General features: G+C 35.0%; 1 protein-coding gene across 1 annotated transcript; it reads left to right on the forward strand.

The window, feature by feature from the left end:
• Nucleotides 1-414: 414 nt before the first annotated feature.
• LOC137925668 (nucleolar protein 9) lies at nt 415-7,488 on the forward strand. The gene is made up of 7 exons (XM_068769141.1): nt 415-777; nt 1,812-2,706; nt 3,383-3,536; nt 3,943-4,071; nt 5,550-5,717; nt 6,176-6,331; nt 7,258-7,488. Exons 1-7 carry the CDS (start codon nt 549-551, stop codon nt 7,486-7,488), a joined length of 1,962 nt encoding a protein of 653 aa, XP_068625242.1. The 5' UTR covers nt 415-548.
• Nucleotides 7,489-16,323: the final 8,835 nt, after the last annotated feature.

Consider the following 16,323-nt stretch of genomic DNA (forward strand, 5'->3'; position numbering starts at 1 on the left):
CGGTTAAATTAGAATATATTATCGCCCTGTTTAATAATTTTATAGTATCATTACAAATTTTGCATCTTAATTAGAAAATTGAACTGGTTTTAAAAATGTTAACAAAATCAAAGTGCATAGATAGGTTTGTTGATGAAACGTATCAAATTTACTTCTATATCTAATTACATACTGTTGTTACTAGATGTCGCACCCAATGCTTCATTTAACATTAACTATTATCTGTATAAAATTATAGTATTTTTTAAGGTTTTATAAATTCGCAATTAATATGTATAATAACTGTAAAATAAAAAAATAATATCCCACATACTATTTATAAGTACAAAGTATACATGCGTGAAATGAAAAATAAATAAACATGAAATACAGCATGTTTATGACATTGACATATAACCTAGCGTATTTACAGAAAATACAGTTCATTTAAACTTTTAATAACATCGTTGGAGTATTTCTGATTTTCGTGTCAATTTTTTGTGATACTGAATGAAATAAGATTGTTACTTTTACGTTTGTTTTAAATTAAACTGTTTTATTTTAAAAAAATGAGTGAAGAAAACGTTGAAGTACCGGAATCTAAACAAAGTCAAGATGAAAATAATCCTAACAAGCGAAAGTGGCGTAAAAAACGAAAGAACTTCTTATCTAATGCAAAAAAGTACGCCAAGAAGGGCCAAATGGGTCGCGGTACTCAAATGCCCGAAGAATTATATCAGTATTTCGTTGGTATACTGGAAGCCATCAAACAAGGAATTGAAGATGCTGAGCAGAAACGTAAGTATAATCTCATATAAATATAGTTAAAAAATAACATATTTTACAATCCATCTTTTTATGTTACTTAAAGTTTAAAAACAAAGCAACATGTGTGCTGATACTGGCTGTATCAAGTATTATACTTCATAAAGCCAAACAATCTTTGATTATTACACGCTCTCCTACCCTGCATGGTACCCATATGTCCAGTACACTGTACTCTAAGTGTAACCCCACTAATGATTGGTTCTCACTATGAGTGTCCATTTCAAATCTATGTACTCTCAAGCTCAGAAAGTTTCAAATTGTATATGTGCAATATGTAATACATCTCCTAAAAAAGCTATGAATTCTATCCTATATAATTTTAACTTCTTACCTCATCATCCTTATATATCTCTATCTATTTTTATATAAATCCCATATCCCAGTATATGAATAAGTGTGGTCAATACCTAAGGTCAATACTTCTAAGACTTTTTTCTGACTACTTGTATCATTTGGACATTCTGTCCAATAAATCAACATATAAAAAATTGGTGATTATGTTGGTACTGGCTACTATAGAAATTCATACAGAAATGGTCTGTTTTGGTGGTCCAAAGAGGACATTATAGGCCAGCAAGCACAACATGGGATGTCATGATGAATAGGAAAGTAATATTGTTTCTGTTGACATATTTTATATAAAAACCAATTGATTTTTACCTCTGATAACATTGGTGAATATGTTGTTGATTAGAAATAAAATAACTTGTTAAAAATGTAGTTGTATTAATCTAACTCAAGAAAGTGACATTACTTTCTGGTCCCTTAAATAATTAAGGTAGTGGAAACATGTTGGATGCAGGTCATTTCTCACTGGTCTTATTGAAATTCTACAAAAGAGGCCAATGTCCAGTAGTGGACCCTCCCAGACCTGCGGATGAAAAAAGATGCTACCAACCCATAAACCTTATTTTGGCTTGGCTTAGATTTATGGAAGATGTAATGTATCTGTTCTATTTCCCTAGGTATTACACAAATTTTAATTCAGATATTTTGATTTTCAGAGGCTCTTGTCAACAATGTGCTACAGAGAACTAAAGGTGAAGAGTTGAACATTATAGGAAACCAACTTGGCTGCAGAGTTATAGAACTGCTAATACCCTATGCAACTCCTGAGGATCTGGAATGCTACATTGAGGTTGTCACACCAGATTTACGAAGGCTTTGCTCTGATAATTTTTCAAATTATGTCCTGAAGGCTCTTCTCACAGAGTGCGGTAATAGAGCCACTGAGCATCTGCAAACTGGAGAGACTGATGAAGCATCTGATGTAGAAGAAACCCCTAAAAAGAAACGCAAAGTTGAAAAAGAAACAGGATACACCGAAGAACACATTAAAGCATGCCATGAATTTACAATAAAGTTATCTAAATATGTATTGAACAATTTAGAAGATTTTGTTTGGGATCCAAATGCTAATCATATAGTAAGAACTGCATTAAAAACGCTGAGTGGAATAAATCTTCTACCAGGCGAGAAGCCAAAGGTGAATTTATTTAAAGAACCACTATCAGTTAGTAAAGGGATTCCCCCACACCAAACAAAGATAGCATATAGAATTGTGCCAGAAGATTTTAAAGAGGTTGTTAAAGAGTTTGCCAACCGTCTTTCTCTCTGGCCTCAGTTTAAGGACCTACCTTACGAGAATATGACATCAGCTTTACTACAAGTGCTGTTATTTGCAGTGAAAAATGCTGATAAAAATGTTACAAAGAATCTGATAAAGAGGTTGCTTAATGAGAGTTTTGTGCCAGAAGACTGGATTGGGGATGGTGCAGATGGTAAGAAAAACGAAGAGAATAAAAATGATGAAAATAAAAATGAGGAAAATAAAACTGAAGATGAAGAGGTAGTTGGTACCAGCTTGCCACCAGTTTTCACATCAGAAGCACCTGTAAGGTGAGAACATTTAATAAAAAAATTGTTATGGAACCAGATTGATTTTTTTTAATTTCGTTACTAATATATTTTCAGTATATGATTTGATAAAAAGAGCTATATTTTTTCAAATTCAGCTCATTGTAGTATAAACTTATGTCTGACATTTACATAATGGTTAGTCCTTATTATTATTTCAGCTTTAAGACATCCACATTTGAACATAAGCTTCCTGAATAGATTTCCTATAGGACCAGTTGGAGGTGGGCTGTGTCTGGTATCATCTGACAATCTTGGAGTTATCTGCTCACCTTGAAGGTTAATTAGCTGTGCTTGCAGCACCATGGTCTTTACTCTATAACAAAATTAACATAAATAACCAATGAAATGCATCTATTTAAATCTATAGGAGAATTAAGAAGTTTTGAAACATATACACAAACATTCTTATTTGTCCAAACATGCACATGCAGGCCTGTACATAATCTACAAGCATATTCACAAATACACATATGTACATTAGAGGCAGATGACATTAGGTAGCGGTAAAGGGTAGAATCCAGTGCTGGAAAGAACCATCTTCATCAGCACAATCTAAACCATTTACTTTTTCTTTGTTATGTCTTTTTTAAGAGATTTTGTAATTCTTAATACCTTAACAAGTCTACAGTGTTTATTTATTTCTTTAAACCAATAGGTTATTAGAAGCGGCATTGTTTGTGGCCAAAAAGAAAATGTACACACAGATCTATGCCAAGTGCTTCATCAACCGCTTGGGACAGTTGGCCACCATGCCCATGCTAAACTTCACGGTGCAGAGATTGATAGACAACTGTCAAATCAAAGAGGAGGTAAGATTATGCTGCGATTCAGTATTAAAAACCATTATATCTTTGTTATCAAACTAATATCTGTTATGTGCAAATAATATACATAAATTCATACATATTCTATGCTTTATGACCCACAAGTGGGCCCAATATACTCTCAACATACATTATTTGGGCCTAGCCAAAATCATGACATTAATTCAATAAGAAAAAAATGTAATATAAAAAATGTATACAAGCTCATTATTGTTTATTCATAAATAATTTAATATTTAGAAGAATTGTAAGTTGAAGAAAAAAAAGTAAATGAACCCTCCAAATTTATTCTGATTAAATAGATGGCAATAATTGTAGTAAAGTATTAAAAATAATAAAATAAATATATTGCACATTATTTTTGTTAATTTAAATAATTTTTCTATTACAGTTTGAACCTATGTTTGACGAGTTGAGTGGTCAGTTTAATGCTCTACTCGCTTGCGGAAACACTGGTGTTCTGGTGGCGTTGGCTAAAGCCTGTCTCAGGATAAAGGCCAAGCAAACACAGTTTGTTCAGGTACTGTATAATAACATATTTATTGCACACAATACAATTATAAATATTTAAGACATGATGAAAGCAGACATGCAGCAGTACAATAATAATTAATACACATAGTTTTTTTTTTAAATAAGGAATTTATGTAAACATTCTTTAGTTGTCTGCAACAGATTAGTGTCCGTTGATGTGTGGGTGTGTGTATATAAAAGTGTATTAGTGTGTGTGTGAACAAAAAATTAGATATCGAAAATAGGTAAAGTAAAGAATGAAGATAGACTTTTGACACCTGAGTCTAATATGGTTCACTCTTTATAGCATGTAATTTAGAAAATTACTATTTACTTGCTTGACTTTCCCATAGTGTCATATTTAGTAGAATTTCTTCTTTGCATTCAAATTACTAGTAACAAGTGTAATAACTATTAACGGGTTGTTTTAAATGTATTCCAATGGGAAAACAAAATATCTCTTATTATAGTTATGGTACATATGTACAGGTATAATACCGGTAACATACATCTTTTTTTTCTTTGATATCACCAAAAATTAAAAAAAAAAAACTTACACCTAAGTCAGTTAAAAATGGGTGCAGATTAACCATAATATCAAATTACTGGTAACAAGAGTAAGAACCGATTAATTAAGATTAATTTTGGTTTTAGTAAATATGTGGGAAACTACTAGCTTATTAGAATTACTAGTAATATTGAAAGCATAGTTTAAATTTTTTCTATATTGTAGATTTCCCCGAGGATTTAGAAAAACCGTTCATATGTGTACTGACCTGTCGATTGTATTATAAAAAAGAGGCTAATGTACGATTCAATTACCGGTAACAGGTGTAACATATAGGCGTTACGATATATTTAAGTACATAGTTAATGTATATGTTTAAATATTATCGGCGATTCTTACAATTACTGTATATTACTAAGAATTGTATCAATTACCAACACTATATATACCGGTATCAAGTTCATTACCAGTAATGGCGCATTTAAGGTGCAAACGGAGTGGCAGGAAAATATCTTTTACTGAAATTGAAGCAAATATGTTTGTCATTTGTGGTAATTTACAGAATTACTAGTAATATTGGTAAACGATGAAACTCGCCAGGGATAGAACTGGAAAGTTTATACTTTAGTAGATATACTCTAGGGAGAAAAAATACAAAAAAATATGTTTTTGTTTATTGTAGTATATGTGTATCAGTATGTTACCGGTAATGGACATGGTTTTTCCTATGGATATTTCTAAACATTTAGAAAAACTATAACACTAGTGTCATGTCCCATAGACATATTCTTTCTAAAAACGGATGTAACTTAATCAAAACTGGTAACAAGTTGAATAACCAGTAACAGTGTTTCACCAATACACCAATACACTTCCTGTGTAAATATATCATCAAATTACTGGTAATTACTGATAATATGAATTCGCCTAAAGTCTAATAAGTAACAGAGGATCTGTAATTATTGTTATTATTTCAGAGTCTAGAGGCAGCGCTGAAGTGCAATGAGGAGAAAGAGCAGAAGTACTTCTCTGTTTTGTGTTTGCGACTTCTACCCCTGGACAGGGTGGATGTTACCAAGTTGGCGGAGGACTATTTCATCAACATCCACGGATCCATTATCTTGCAGACTATTCTTGATTTCCAGGTCGGTTGATATTAAATAATTGAATTTATGATACAGGTGTGCCACTAAGTTCAGTGGATTTCAAAAAGTCATAGAAAATAAACAAAGTTTTGGGAAGTAAATTTATAATTATAATATAGTAAACATAAGCGCCATGAGGGCCGAATGATTCTCGAGTGGCGACCATGAGTGGACACTGCGTGGGTAAACCCCCCACTAAGGGGACCGACGACATAGTTAACTTGACCTTTGGGGAAGACCTATGTCTGGCAGTAGGCTTTTATCATCGGCCCAGCTGACAGAAGCTTACAAGCCACAACTCTCCCCAACTTGTGCTTTCTGAGCTTCTGTCTTCTGATTGTGATGAAACATAAGGGAATTTGATATAACCCACGAAAAAATGCCAAAACGAAAACACGTTTCAATAATTTTTTTTATTAACAGAACCATGTATGTCATACTATCACTTTGATTTCCAGCGCCCAGCCAAAGCAGTCTCTAGCCTTCTGGAGCTGAGTGCTGACGAGTTGATGGTCATACTGTGTGATGCTAAAGGCTGCCACGTGGCAGACGCGTTCTGCAAGGGGCAGTGCGTTGGCGTGAAGTCGCGGGACAAGCTTGTGAAGAAACTCAAGGTATCAGACGTGAAGGGCTAAGTTAATTAAACTAGGATTTTTTTTCCAGATGGTCTCGTCGCAAACGAGACTGCATCATATATCACAGGAGAAGCCAACCTCCAATTATACTAAATAGAAGTGTTGCTTGAGTTACTTCTTCCAATTCTTCTTCTCAGCACTAATGCTTTGCAGACGCCCTTGTGTCGGAATGTTCTGTGAATATTATCAATGAGCTGAGGTTTCCTCGTGAGGACCCTTAAGCGTAATCCATGAAGCTTCCACTAAGGCTATCTAAAAGCTTGGTGGCTATCTCCGGAACCGCTTGACCTTCGCTGTATTAAAAGAGGTCTTAGGCTAGGAGACACTTAAAGCTTTTACTACCTATTTCCAAATATTCCATTAAGTATAGTAGTAAGCTAAAAGGACTGTGTTTGGCACTAATCGGTGTAACATAACTCCTGAAGATGCCCCGTGGAGGGGTGAATCAAGTGTTGAGTGATTTGACGGAGGTGGTTGTGTAATTCGCATTGTTTGCCGCATGCGCATTTATCAGCGGGCTGGCGGTGCACTTTGTTGCACGACTACCACTGCATGTGCGGAAGTGGCTAAATATTGGTCCTTTTCTTACCTATTTCCAATCAGCCTACTATATTACGTTTATACTTTATTTTGGTTTTAGGAATGGTAAAGTGATGAAGTTGTAGTTATTTTAACTTCGTGACACAAAAATTCGCTATATTATGGTAAATTTGTTTATTCATATTTATTTTATATACAAAAACTACATCTAATATGAACAGAGACTTTAAAGTCACCGGCTCCACAATAAAATTTAATACTTTGCTTTTTTTGTAATTTTTTCAATATTAGTGCACTGGCCTTCAATAGATCCTTACAATATCCTTATAATATGTTTTAACTTTCTCCTTAACCACCATCTCCAGGGTCAGTATCAGAAGCTGGCACTCTCCCAGCACGGCTCTCGAGCCATCGAGGAGATCTTCGAAGCCGCGTCTCCAGAGCAACGCGTGGCCATCATGGAGGAACTGTCCGACAAGAGCAAGTTGCTGAACGGTTCGCAATACGGTCGGATTATCGCCACCAAGTTCGACTTGGCGACCTTCAAGCTGTCACAGAAAGCGTGGGAGAAGAGTCGAAATAAAGGTAATAAATAAACTTTAATATAATCTTTGTTTTATTTTGTACCATCGATACCTGAACGTATATTTGGACTTAAAAACATTAGGCGTAGGTTCTATTCTAGGACTTAATTAAAGTCCGTTTTTAAGAAAATGATTTATTTAATTATACTAATAAATGTTCATGTAAGCAAGCACATATTCTCGATTCCTTCTAGAGGATGGACCATAAGCAGTTTCTTTCAGCCTAATCTTCGTAATTACCATAAGAATGGCATTTATATAACTATGTACTTGAAGATGTCTTTGGTTAGTTTGAGCGAAAAATATTAACCCTTTCGTTACCAGCGCCGGAGTTAGACGGCATCCGCCTTGTGATAAGGGCTTATGTGTAGATCCCTGTTTTAAGATTTATCGCAGCAAAATAAATTACTAAGTAGTATCCTAACTTATATTTTTAATTAACATACCGGTAAAATATTTAAATATGTACTGTCGAGTAAAATTCGAACATTAGACTATCGCCATGCAATGTGCACACTTTGCGGTTTGCCCGGTTCAGTAGCGTCACTTCGGCGGAACGTACTGCGGTAAGGAAAGGGTTAAGATAACTTTTATCTTAATTGCTAATACAGTTTAAAGGATTTTTATGTGATGGTAAAACTTTATAATTAAACTTTTGATTTGGATTGAGGATATTTTGGAAAATTATTACAAAGAAACTCAAGTGTATGTTGTGGGTACATACCAAATCAATCGATATTCGTACATATGTTTGGGGAACTCAGGTGAATTAGAGTATATATCGTCGCTCCACCGAATAAAACCGTATTATATTTATTCGGGTTTATTTTGCTTCTCTCAAATTTTGTATCTACAGGTAGTATGTGATTGATTGTGATGAATGTGATTTTTTTTAATGTTTTTCTTATGTAAAATAAACGAAACGAAATTATCGTAAAAGCGGGTACGGGTATTATTCGCAGGAAAAATGTTCGATAAGTTTTTAGTAATTGGTATTAATGGCTACTTTTGTACTTTTTTTAATGTATATATTGACGGACATGTCTTATTATAATAATCTAATTTAAAGAATCGAAAAAAAAAAACTATTGCTGTTAAAAAGTTGACAGAAATATGATAAACACATGAATAACATTGTATTGCAATCTTAATGATCATGGTCAATACCAAATTTCGAACGACGAAAACGTTTAATTTCAATTCCAGTAAATTTTATTTTTCGTTATAATTCCGTGTTAATTTCCGTATTAATTTTACGGTATATATAAATAGAAATTAAATAAATGGACGCAGAAAAAAATAGCTTTGCTTCGTTATATAAACTTATATTATCCTTGTAGGTTGAATATAACGGAAGTTATGAAAAAAATTGTTTGTTTCTCCTGTAAATTTTATTTTTGCGATTACGATTATACTTCGGTAGGGGCAACGATATTTAAATGAGACGTGAAAAAAGAGTTTATCTCATGACGCGCACTTATGACTATAAATGATTCAAAGTTAATGCGAACAAAAGAATACACAGAATTCTTTCTTAATGGTATAGTGTGTTCGTAAATGTTAATCACCTATTGAGGTATGCGAGCGACATGGAAGTGGACAATCGATAATCTAGATGGCTTGATTGTATACTTCTGCGATACGCAAGACGCACACGAGATGATTTAGAACCATTATTTTTAGTGCCATTTAAGTCAACGTTGAAATAAAAATAATAGTAAATTAAAAATATTTTAATAACTCAAACACGGTGTTGGCATACGCCATTGCAGCCCGCAGGTACTTCACCAGGCAGCAACTTGCACACTCTGTTTCCGCACATATATTCCCCTTTACGTAGGTTAAATTCCGGGTTCGCAGTCGCTGAAAAATATTTATTAATTTATTCATATAATTCGCAATGATCCTATCATTTATATTTGTATAAGTAACGAGGAAAATGCCAGAACAGTTTAATAAGAACTAGAATCAGACTTAATTCTCTTTTAATGGCATCCACTTAGGCTTTCATGATTCCACATGCCCTGATCTGAGTACATCCCACTATAAATTAAGACGAACTTTTTGTGTTCATTTTCACAATATTCTTGATACAGTACTTAGAATAATTCATACTCAAGCTCCCACTAGGTTGCGTTGAGGAGGCAGTGGGCGCCCATTGGCAGAAGAGAAGGAGTTTGCCAAGAATATTACTGAAACAACTTTTTTTTGAAATCCTTAATTTTATTACATGATTATTCAAAGGCATTACATATGAATGTATTGTAATACCATATACAACTTTCCAAAATAGTTACTAATTTTATCTATAATAGAGAAACGTACAAAAAGTTTATGTCTATGACTATTTATTGTAGTGCAGACCTAATGTACATTACTATTTCTGATATATTCATTATCGTTTTTATGTACCGTAAATATCTCATTCAATAAACTTTTCTCTAAATTATAAAAGCTATAATATTTAGTGCTAAAAATTAGTTATACATTCACTATTTTCAAACTTTTTCATATGTAATCAATCATTCTGTATACAGTCGATTCAGTAATTGAAGCTATACTCATATTGAGCAGCGGGTAAATATAAAACTTCTCTCGCATCATTTCGTACGAAGGTTGTAAACAGTTGGACAACTTACAATAGCAGAATAATGTTTATACCTTGAGTATTGTGGTGTTTGTGCACGGTCTTCCTCCCCTTTACGTCCTGAAGGCTTGATTCGCGATGCAGACGCTCTTCAATGAGGCTTCGCTCTATGGGATTCCTCGAGTGGCTCGACTTCACAGGCGAAGCACCCACCCACGCAACCATCGCCATAATCGCCAATAGTATCTGTATAGTATATTATTATCAGAGATTGGGTATTGACCAGCGGTTTGACGTCCAGCCATAAGGTGGACATGACCTAATTAATAATATTGGGAAAATCTGGATGCACTCCGTTTCCAACTGGTCTTATTACAGTGGAGTTGGACACGTGTCTGACCCAAATGTTCACGGGGCACTGGAATACTCAGAGAGTATAGGTTTAAGTTCAAAGGCAGTCCCTCGTGCATCTGTGACCCAGCGGTGGACCAACCGTGGTGCACGCAATTACTTGCCGTTCCACATATGGAATGCTTAGAGTGACTTGCGAAGTGGAAATGGGTAGTAGCATTACTTTCGGCAACATCGTTTCCCTTTTGGAAGCGAAGGAGAGCCGCCACACTTTCTTGCAGTTTTATTGCAGGGTGGTGGGTGATGTAACTAGGCAAAGCAAAACCGTGTAACATGAAATGTAGCGAGAGATGGGAGGCGATGCGTGAATGTGGGTGAATGTTATATGTTGAATGTATGCTGAATGATAGAAATTTTGAAGGATGAGAGAGGGAACATGAAAGTAGGAAGGTATATGTCCCTGTTCCGAAAATAAAATGAGGGAAAATGTATTAAAAAAACTGGTCTTATTGTGGAAATATGAGGAAGGCTTTTTTGCAGCTGTAGACGACTGTCTGTTGAAAAAATGACTATGGTGAGAAATTAGGAGATCCGTAGACAAATAAAAGTAACCGACATAGTTAGCGGATTTGCAAGTTTAAGTAGCAGTGAGCAGGCAACATAGTACGCAGAAAAGATGGCCACTGGAACCTTAAGTTTCTGGAATAGGGACCAGCAAGTGTGGCGCAGGGCGTTCATGTACAACGTGTACAGGCTATATTGCTTCGTTGCATTTTGGGTGAAGGCTGCTTCCAACTGGTCTTCTTGGAAATCAGTGTGCGCGGCTTATGGGAAACAGTACACGCCCTACGGCTGAAATGACGTTGATGATTAACAATGATTTGAATATTAGTGTATAAAATTTAGATATATTTAATGCATAAATTAAATTTTATTTTATATGTGATATATTTGTTTTTGTTTCTTTGTTTGTGAGTTTTTGTGTTTGGTAGAATCTAAATATATATATATACATGCAACGTTTTTTATGTTTAACCAATTGGCGCCTTCCTTTTCGAAATCTATTGATTCTTGGTTTTAACTCAGGCGCAACCCATATTTCCATAAATATATCTAATCCTCACATTTTTGTCGTGTTTTGTCCAATTTAGACAGTGATTTATTAGGAAAGTGTGGATTTATATCAATGACGGCGACATATAGGTATGGATTATGATTTTTGTGCCTAATGTTCGATAAATTTTCTTCAAGTTCTGGAAAATTTATTTCATGATCAAAGCAAATGGAATCATTCATGGATACAGTCATAAGTACGTCATGTTTACGTGACCCTGCGTTACATGCAAACGTGACGCCATCACATGACACAGACTTCACGTTTATTTTACTTGGATCGTGCATTTTAAAGGTCAATGACCTGTTTTTGTTAATAATATCCATGACCATTTACGGTGTCTACTTATGTACGTTATGAGAAGAATGCCAGAGAGCTCAAAAAGATTTGAAAATAGAATCAGATTGAACTCCCCTATTTTTTTTTAATTTATTAATCTATTTACCACAGACATTAACATCTGTTATTAAATATTCAGAATAAAGGTTAATGTTTTAATTTTTTTTTTGGCTCACGTTTCTGCTTGTCACAGTGTTTACTAAGCTAAGTTTATCTAGTATCTTCCTAAACTATTTTTGTCTAAATTAAAATAAACTAGTTTTTATTTTTTTTGGGCCTTTAAATTTTTTTAAAAAATATTTAATGGTTTTTAACAATACGTTTCGTGCGACCACTTCCTAATACCTACTACATATTGCCATCCGCAGTATGTACGCAAGTATCTTTGCGATCTTTGCCGATTTCGGCACATTCTCAGCCAGTCTCATTCGCGTAAAAAAACTCATGAGCTCATGTAACGTGATATAGCAACTACCGTATGATTGACACTGTTATACAGCCCGAGGGTGTCTGACGGTCAAGGATGACCGCCTTGCTCTTTAGCCCCTAAGCCTCGTGGATGGTAAGCATCCTTGAACCTACCTCGGTGCATTGGCTAATGAGATGTTTTTATCGCCTTGTCAAGTACAGGGTTTTTCTCTGTTTCGGATATTCTTCCTAAAGCAGGGACGCTTTACTTAAGAAGTACTTCATCCTATTGATCGGTCAGTGTTTCACCGATTTTACAACAACTCTCCTGTAATAGCATCCTTCAACTTAAAGCTTTGAGGTTTCTCATGTTCATTTTTTTAATAAAATAAATAATATTTGCGTATGAAACGAAAGTATGTGGCTTGCTAGCCATCAGGCATTTATGTCTTAGACGGACATTTAATGGTATTTGAAAATTTGATAGTCTAATTAAAAAAATGTTATAGATTAAGGCGTTACTTTGCGGAAGTCCATCCTATGTAAGAAAAGGACTAATATAGTACTAATATATATACGTGCATTGCACGACTACTGCTACATAGCGGAAGTAGCTATATATTAGTCCTTTTCTTAATAATTAAATAAATGTTTATTCAACTTACGATGGATTTCATCCCTTATTAACTACAAGATGATTCTACAGTTTTTTTTTTTGGTAAAATTAATGCTACAGACTTGAAAAGAACAGTCGAAAAAATATAATAACATATTTACCATTGATATAGCCTGGAACCAAACAAATTATTTTAAAAGTACGCTATCTTATGAATTATTTACATTGTAGTAACGCTTATTTTGATTGATTCTTTTTTAAATCTATTAATAGGATCATTTTAAATATTATCTGGAACACTATTATAAAAGTGTTGTGTACGTATGTATCCTCATAGAATTATTTATTAACTCTGTGAAGTTGCCATTCCATAACAAACCGGTCTGTCGGATTATAAATTACAGGGGACGTCAACCTCCGTTCATATTAAATAGAAGCTTTGTTTTCCGAAGTAGTAGTGGTGATATTAGCCAGGTAATAGCAATCCGCCAACCCGTGTGAGTCGTAGCCCTCTTGGCCCTTGTGTCGAAATGCTAAGCAGGTATAATTGACTAGTGACAGCCCAAACCAAGGTACCCTTTTGGAGACTCTTTAGTTTAGTCACTTCATGGAACGTTCACTGAAGCGATCTAAATGCTCTGCAGCTTTCCAATCTGGTTAAATAGTGACATGAAGCGGCCCAAGCTGATGCTCCCACGGGAGACCTGGAGCTTTTACTTTAAAAGAGGTCTTAGGCTAGGCGCAATCTGCGTCCTGCCACGTTATTCCCGCGGAATCTGCAAATGCCATTTAGGGTGCAGATTCCAATCTAAAAAAAATAATTCATGGCGTACAAAAATAATTTTTGATTCTGTTATTTACATTTATTTATTAATTTACAAATGAATGTTCTCGTAAATTTTGTACAGTCAGAATTTAGGCCTGCAGTGTTCCAATTGAAAAAAAAAACATTATCATCATCATATCAGGCCATAGACGGCCATTGGAAGATATAGCCTACCTAAATACTGCCACGATGACCCGTAAAATAAATTAATGTAAGATATTTCAGAGTGATCACTTTATATAGGGTTATTTAAAATAGGTATAAATGCTTTAAAACAATTATTTGAAAATTGACTCAACACGTGTTTAATCCTTTTGCTAATATAAAAATTATATATGTTACGTAAGGCGAGAGAATTTTTGTAAGGCTAAGGTGAAGCATGGCACAAAGGTTGGAAAGTACAGCTTTAAAGGCTTTTTGCTGACACTTTTACCCCTTTAAAGCTTTTATAACAATTTACAATCACCCTGTTTATAAAGCCAAATTTAGAGAGGAATTAAGGAAAGAGCTATGTAAACTTTATTGCAACAACACAATTTACAACGGACCATATAACATGGTTTTGATACCTTTGATGCTCCCATTACGGAAGCGACGAAGAGTTGGTTTACATTCATCATTTCAGCCGTCCACAGCTGGACATCGGCTTCCTCCATAGGTTTTTTTTAAGGGAGTACCGGTTTAAAATGGCTAAAACCAAAGTTTTTAGCGACATTAAGATCGACTATCCACCTTGCGGGTAGACGTCCTGTGCTGCGCTTGGTCTGCGGTATCATAGATCAGCCTGGTACGGATTTCCACATTCCTGATCTGATCTCATGAAGAAATCCTTTACATAGCCCTGTACAAGGCTCGTTGAATAACTTTGAACTTGTTAATGAGGTCAAGAAGAGGATGTTATTCATGATTATCATTTCAGGAATTTCTTTTACAATCCGGATTAATAAATAATATAATAAAATCTTATATAATTATTACAAATGCCTTTAAAAATGCCTAACAATGATCTAATGTTGTGATTAGTGTCGTTTTCAAACAATGAATGTTAGTAAACAAAGCTCTGTGCGCAATTCTACTCACCGTTAGCCGCATAGTGAACTCGCCGTCGGCGTCTATCTGACTGACGAACAAGTGTTCCTGTCTCGAACGCCTCGAATGGAACTTGTTATGTAGGGTGACCAAATACCTTCATTAAAAATCCGGACAGTATTCCAATATTTACTATATACTCTCATGTACTGATGGTCGCCGGGGTCTTTGGTTTCTGAACTGGAGAACACGGAGCACGTATTTATTCTTAACCATGACCCCCGCTATTCCCCGACTTCTCATCTATCACCTGTCTTGGGTACTTCGGGAAATAACTTTTCTAATATAAAAACCTTATAAAAATAGATAATTAAATTGTTTATTTTTATAAGGTTCTTACTTTATAATTTTATTTCCATCCTCATATTTCGTACTTCTCAATATCTTCCTCACAATTTCCTTTAATTCGTCACGTAATCTATTATTTCTTTCCATACTTTGTTTTCATCTCTTACATCGCTTTCCTTACTTCGCCTTCACCTCATCAATGCTACATTTTATATTTTTATTTTTGTTTTATCTTTATATTTAATTTTGCTTACTTTTGCATTCTAATAAAAAAAGAAAAACTTTTCATTTTTCCTATTTTGTTTTATTTAGTTCTATATTCCATAGTATTACAATTTGTAATTCATTATACTCTTAACTAGGAAACTAGGACTTATTTCTTTTAATTACGTTACTTATAACTTTTTTGCTGTAATCTAAGAAGATGTGGCGTCTTTCTTCATCCTCTATCAGCATGGTGATGTTGTCCTCCTTTATTCCTTCCGACTACATCCTTTGAAACGGTGTTAGTATCGGCCGTGCATTCGCGGCGGCGGGTGCTCATGGTATCTCTATCTCGGTCCCCGCCTTAACGCGCTCTTCTAAGACGCGGTACAGCGGTTGTACAGCTTTTTTATTTCTACTACATCAATACCAGTAACAAAACGTACTAGTAATAGAGATATCACTCCCGCTGGACCTTATAAAACGCTCAACGTCGCCCAGAGAGTAGTGGAAAGGGCTATGATTGAGCTTTGCTGCGAGATCAAATCAGGAATGAGGGAACCTGCAGAAGAATCAAGGTCACCGAGGTAGCGCGAAGAATCGCTTGTGCAGCTGACGGCTGCTGGAACCATAGTGTCGAATGCCATAAGCCAGTGAATGCGGACCCAAGCCCCTCCGCTTGGTGGACCTAAATGTAATCCAAATGGCGGGAAGTTGCTAGATGCAGATAGTGCAAGACCAAGTCGTTGTTGTGATCTCTGAGATTGGCTTCTGCCGTCCAGCGGGCGTCGTGGAGGGCGCTGTGCAGAGGGCGTCTATCAGCAGATATGAATAATAGAATGAAGTAAATAATAAATCATGGTCACCTTAGTTTTGAGTTGTGTATATTCTAATAATAGCCTTGATATGTTCAACTTTACCGCAAAATATGTTTACAACAAAATTAAATTATTTTTATGTTCTTAGAATACATTAATGCTCCATTAGAATTAAAAGTTATGATTATAATATATCACGTCTGTAAT

The sequence above is a fragment of the Battus philenor genome, unplaced genomic scaffold (assembly GCF_028537555.1).
Source record: "Battus philenor isolate CCGP_79_NKW_IND1 unplaced genomic scaffold, ilBatPhil1.0.hap1 SCAF_27, whole genome shotgun sequence".
NCBI classification, from domain to species: Eukaryota; Metazoa; Arthropoda; class Insecta; order Lepidoptera; family Papilionidae; genus Battus; species Battus philenor.

What these genes read in the sequence shown, in the direction of transcription:
- LOC137925668 (XM_068769141.1), top strand. Translation starts at nt 549, where the DNA reads ATGAGTGAAGAAAACGTTGAAGTACCGGAATCTAAACAAAGTCAAGAT. An exon ending in ACATCAGAAGCACCTGTAAG is followed by an intron (nt 2,707 to 3,382) that starts GTGAGAACATTT and finishes TTAAACCAATAG; the next exon opens with GTTATTAGAAGCGGCATTGT. An exon ending in ACTGTCAAATCAAAGAGGAG is followed by an intron (nt 3,537 to 3,942) that starts GTAAGATTATGC and finishes TTTCTATTACAG; the next exon opens with TTTGAACCTATGTTTGACGA.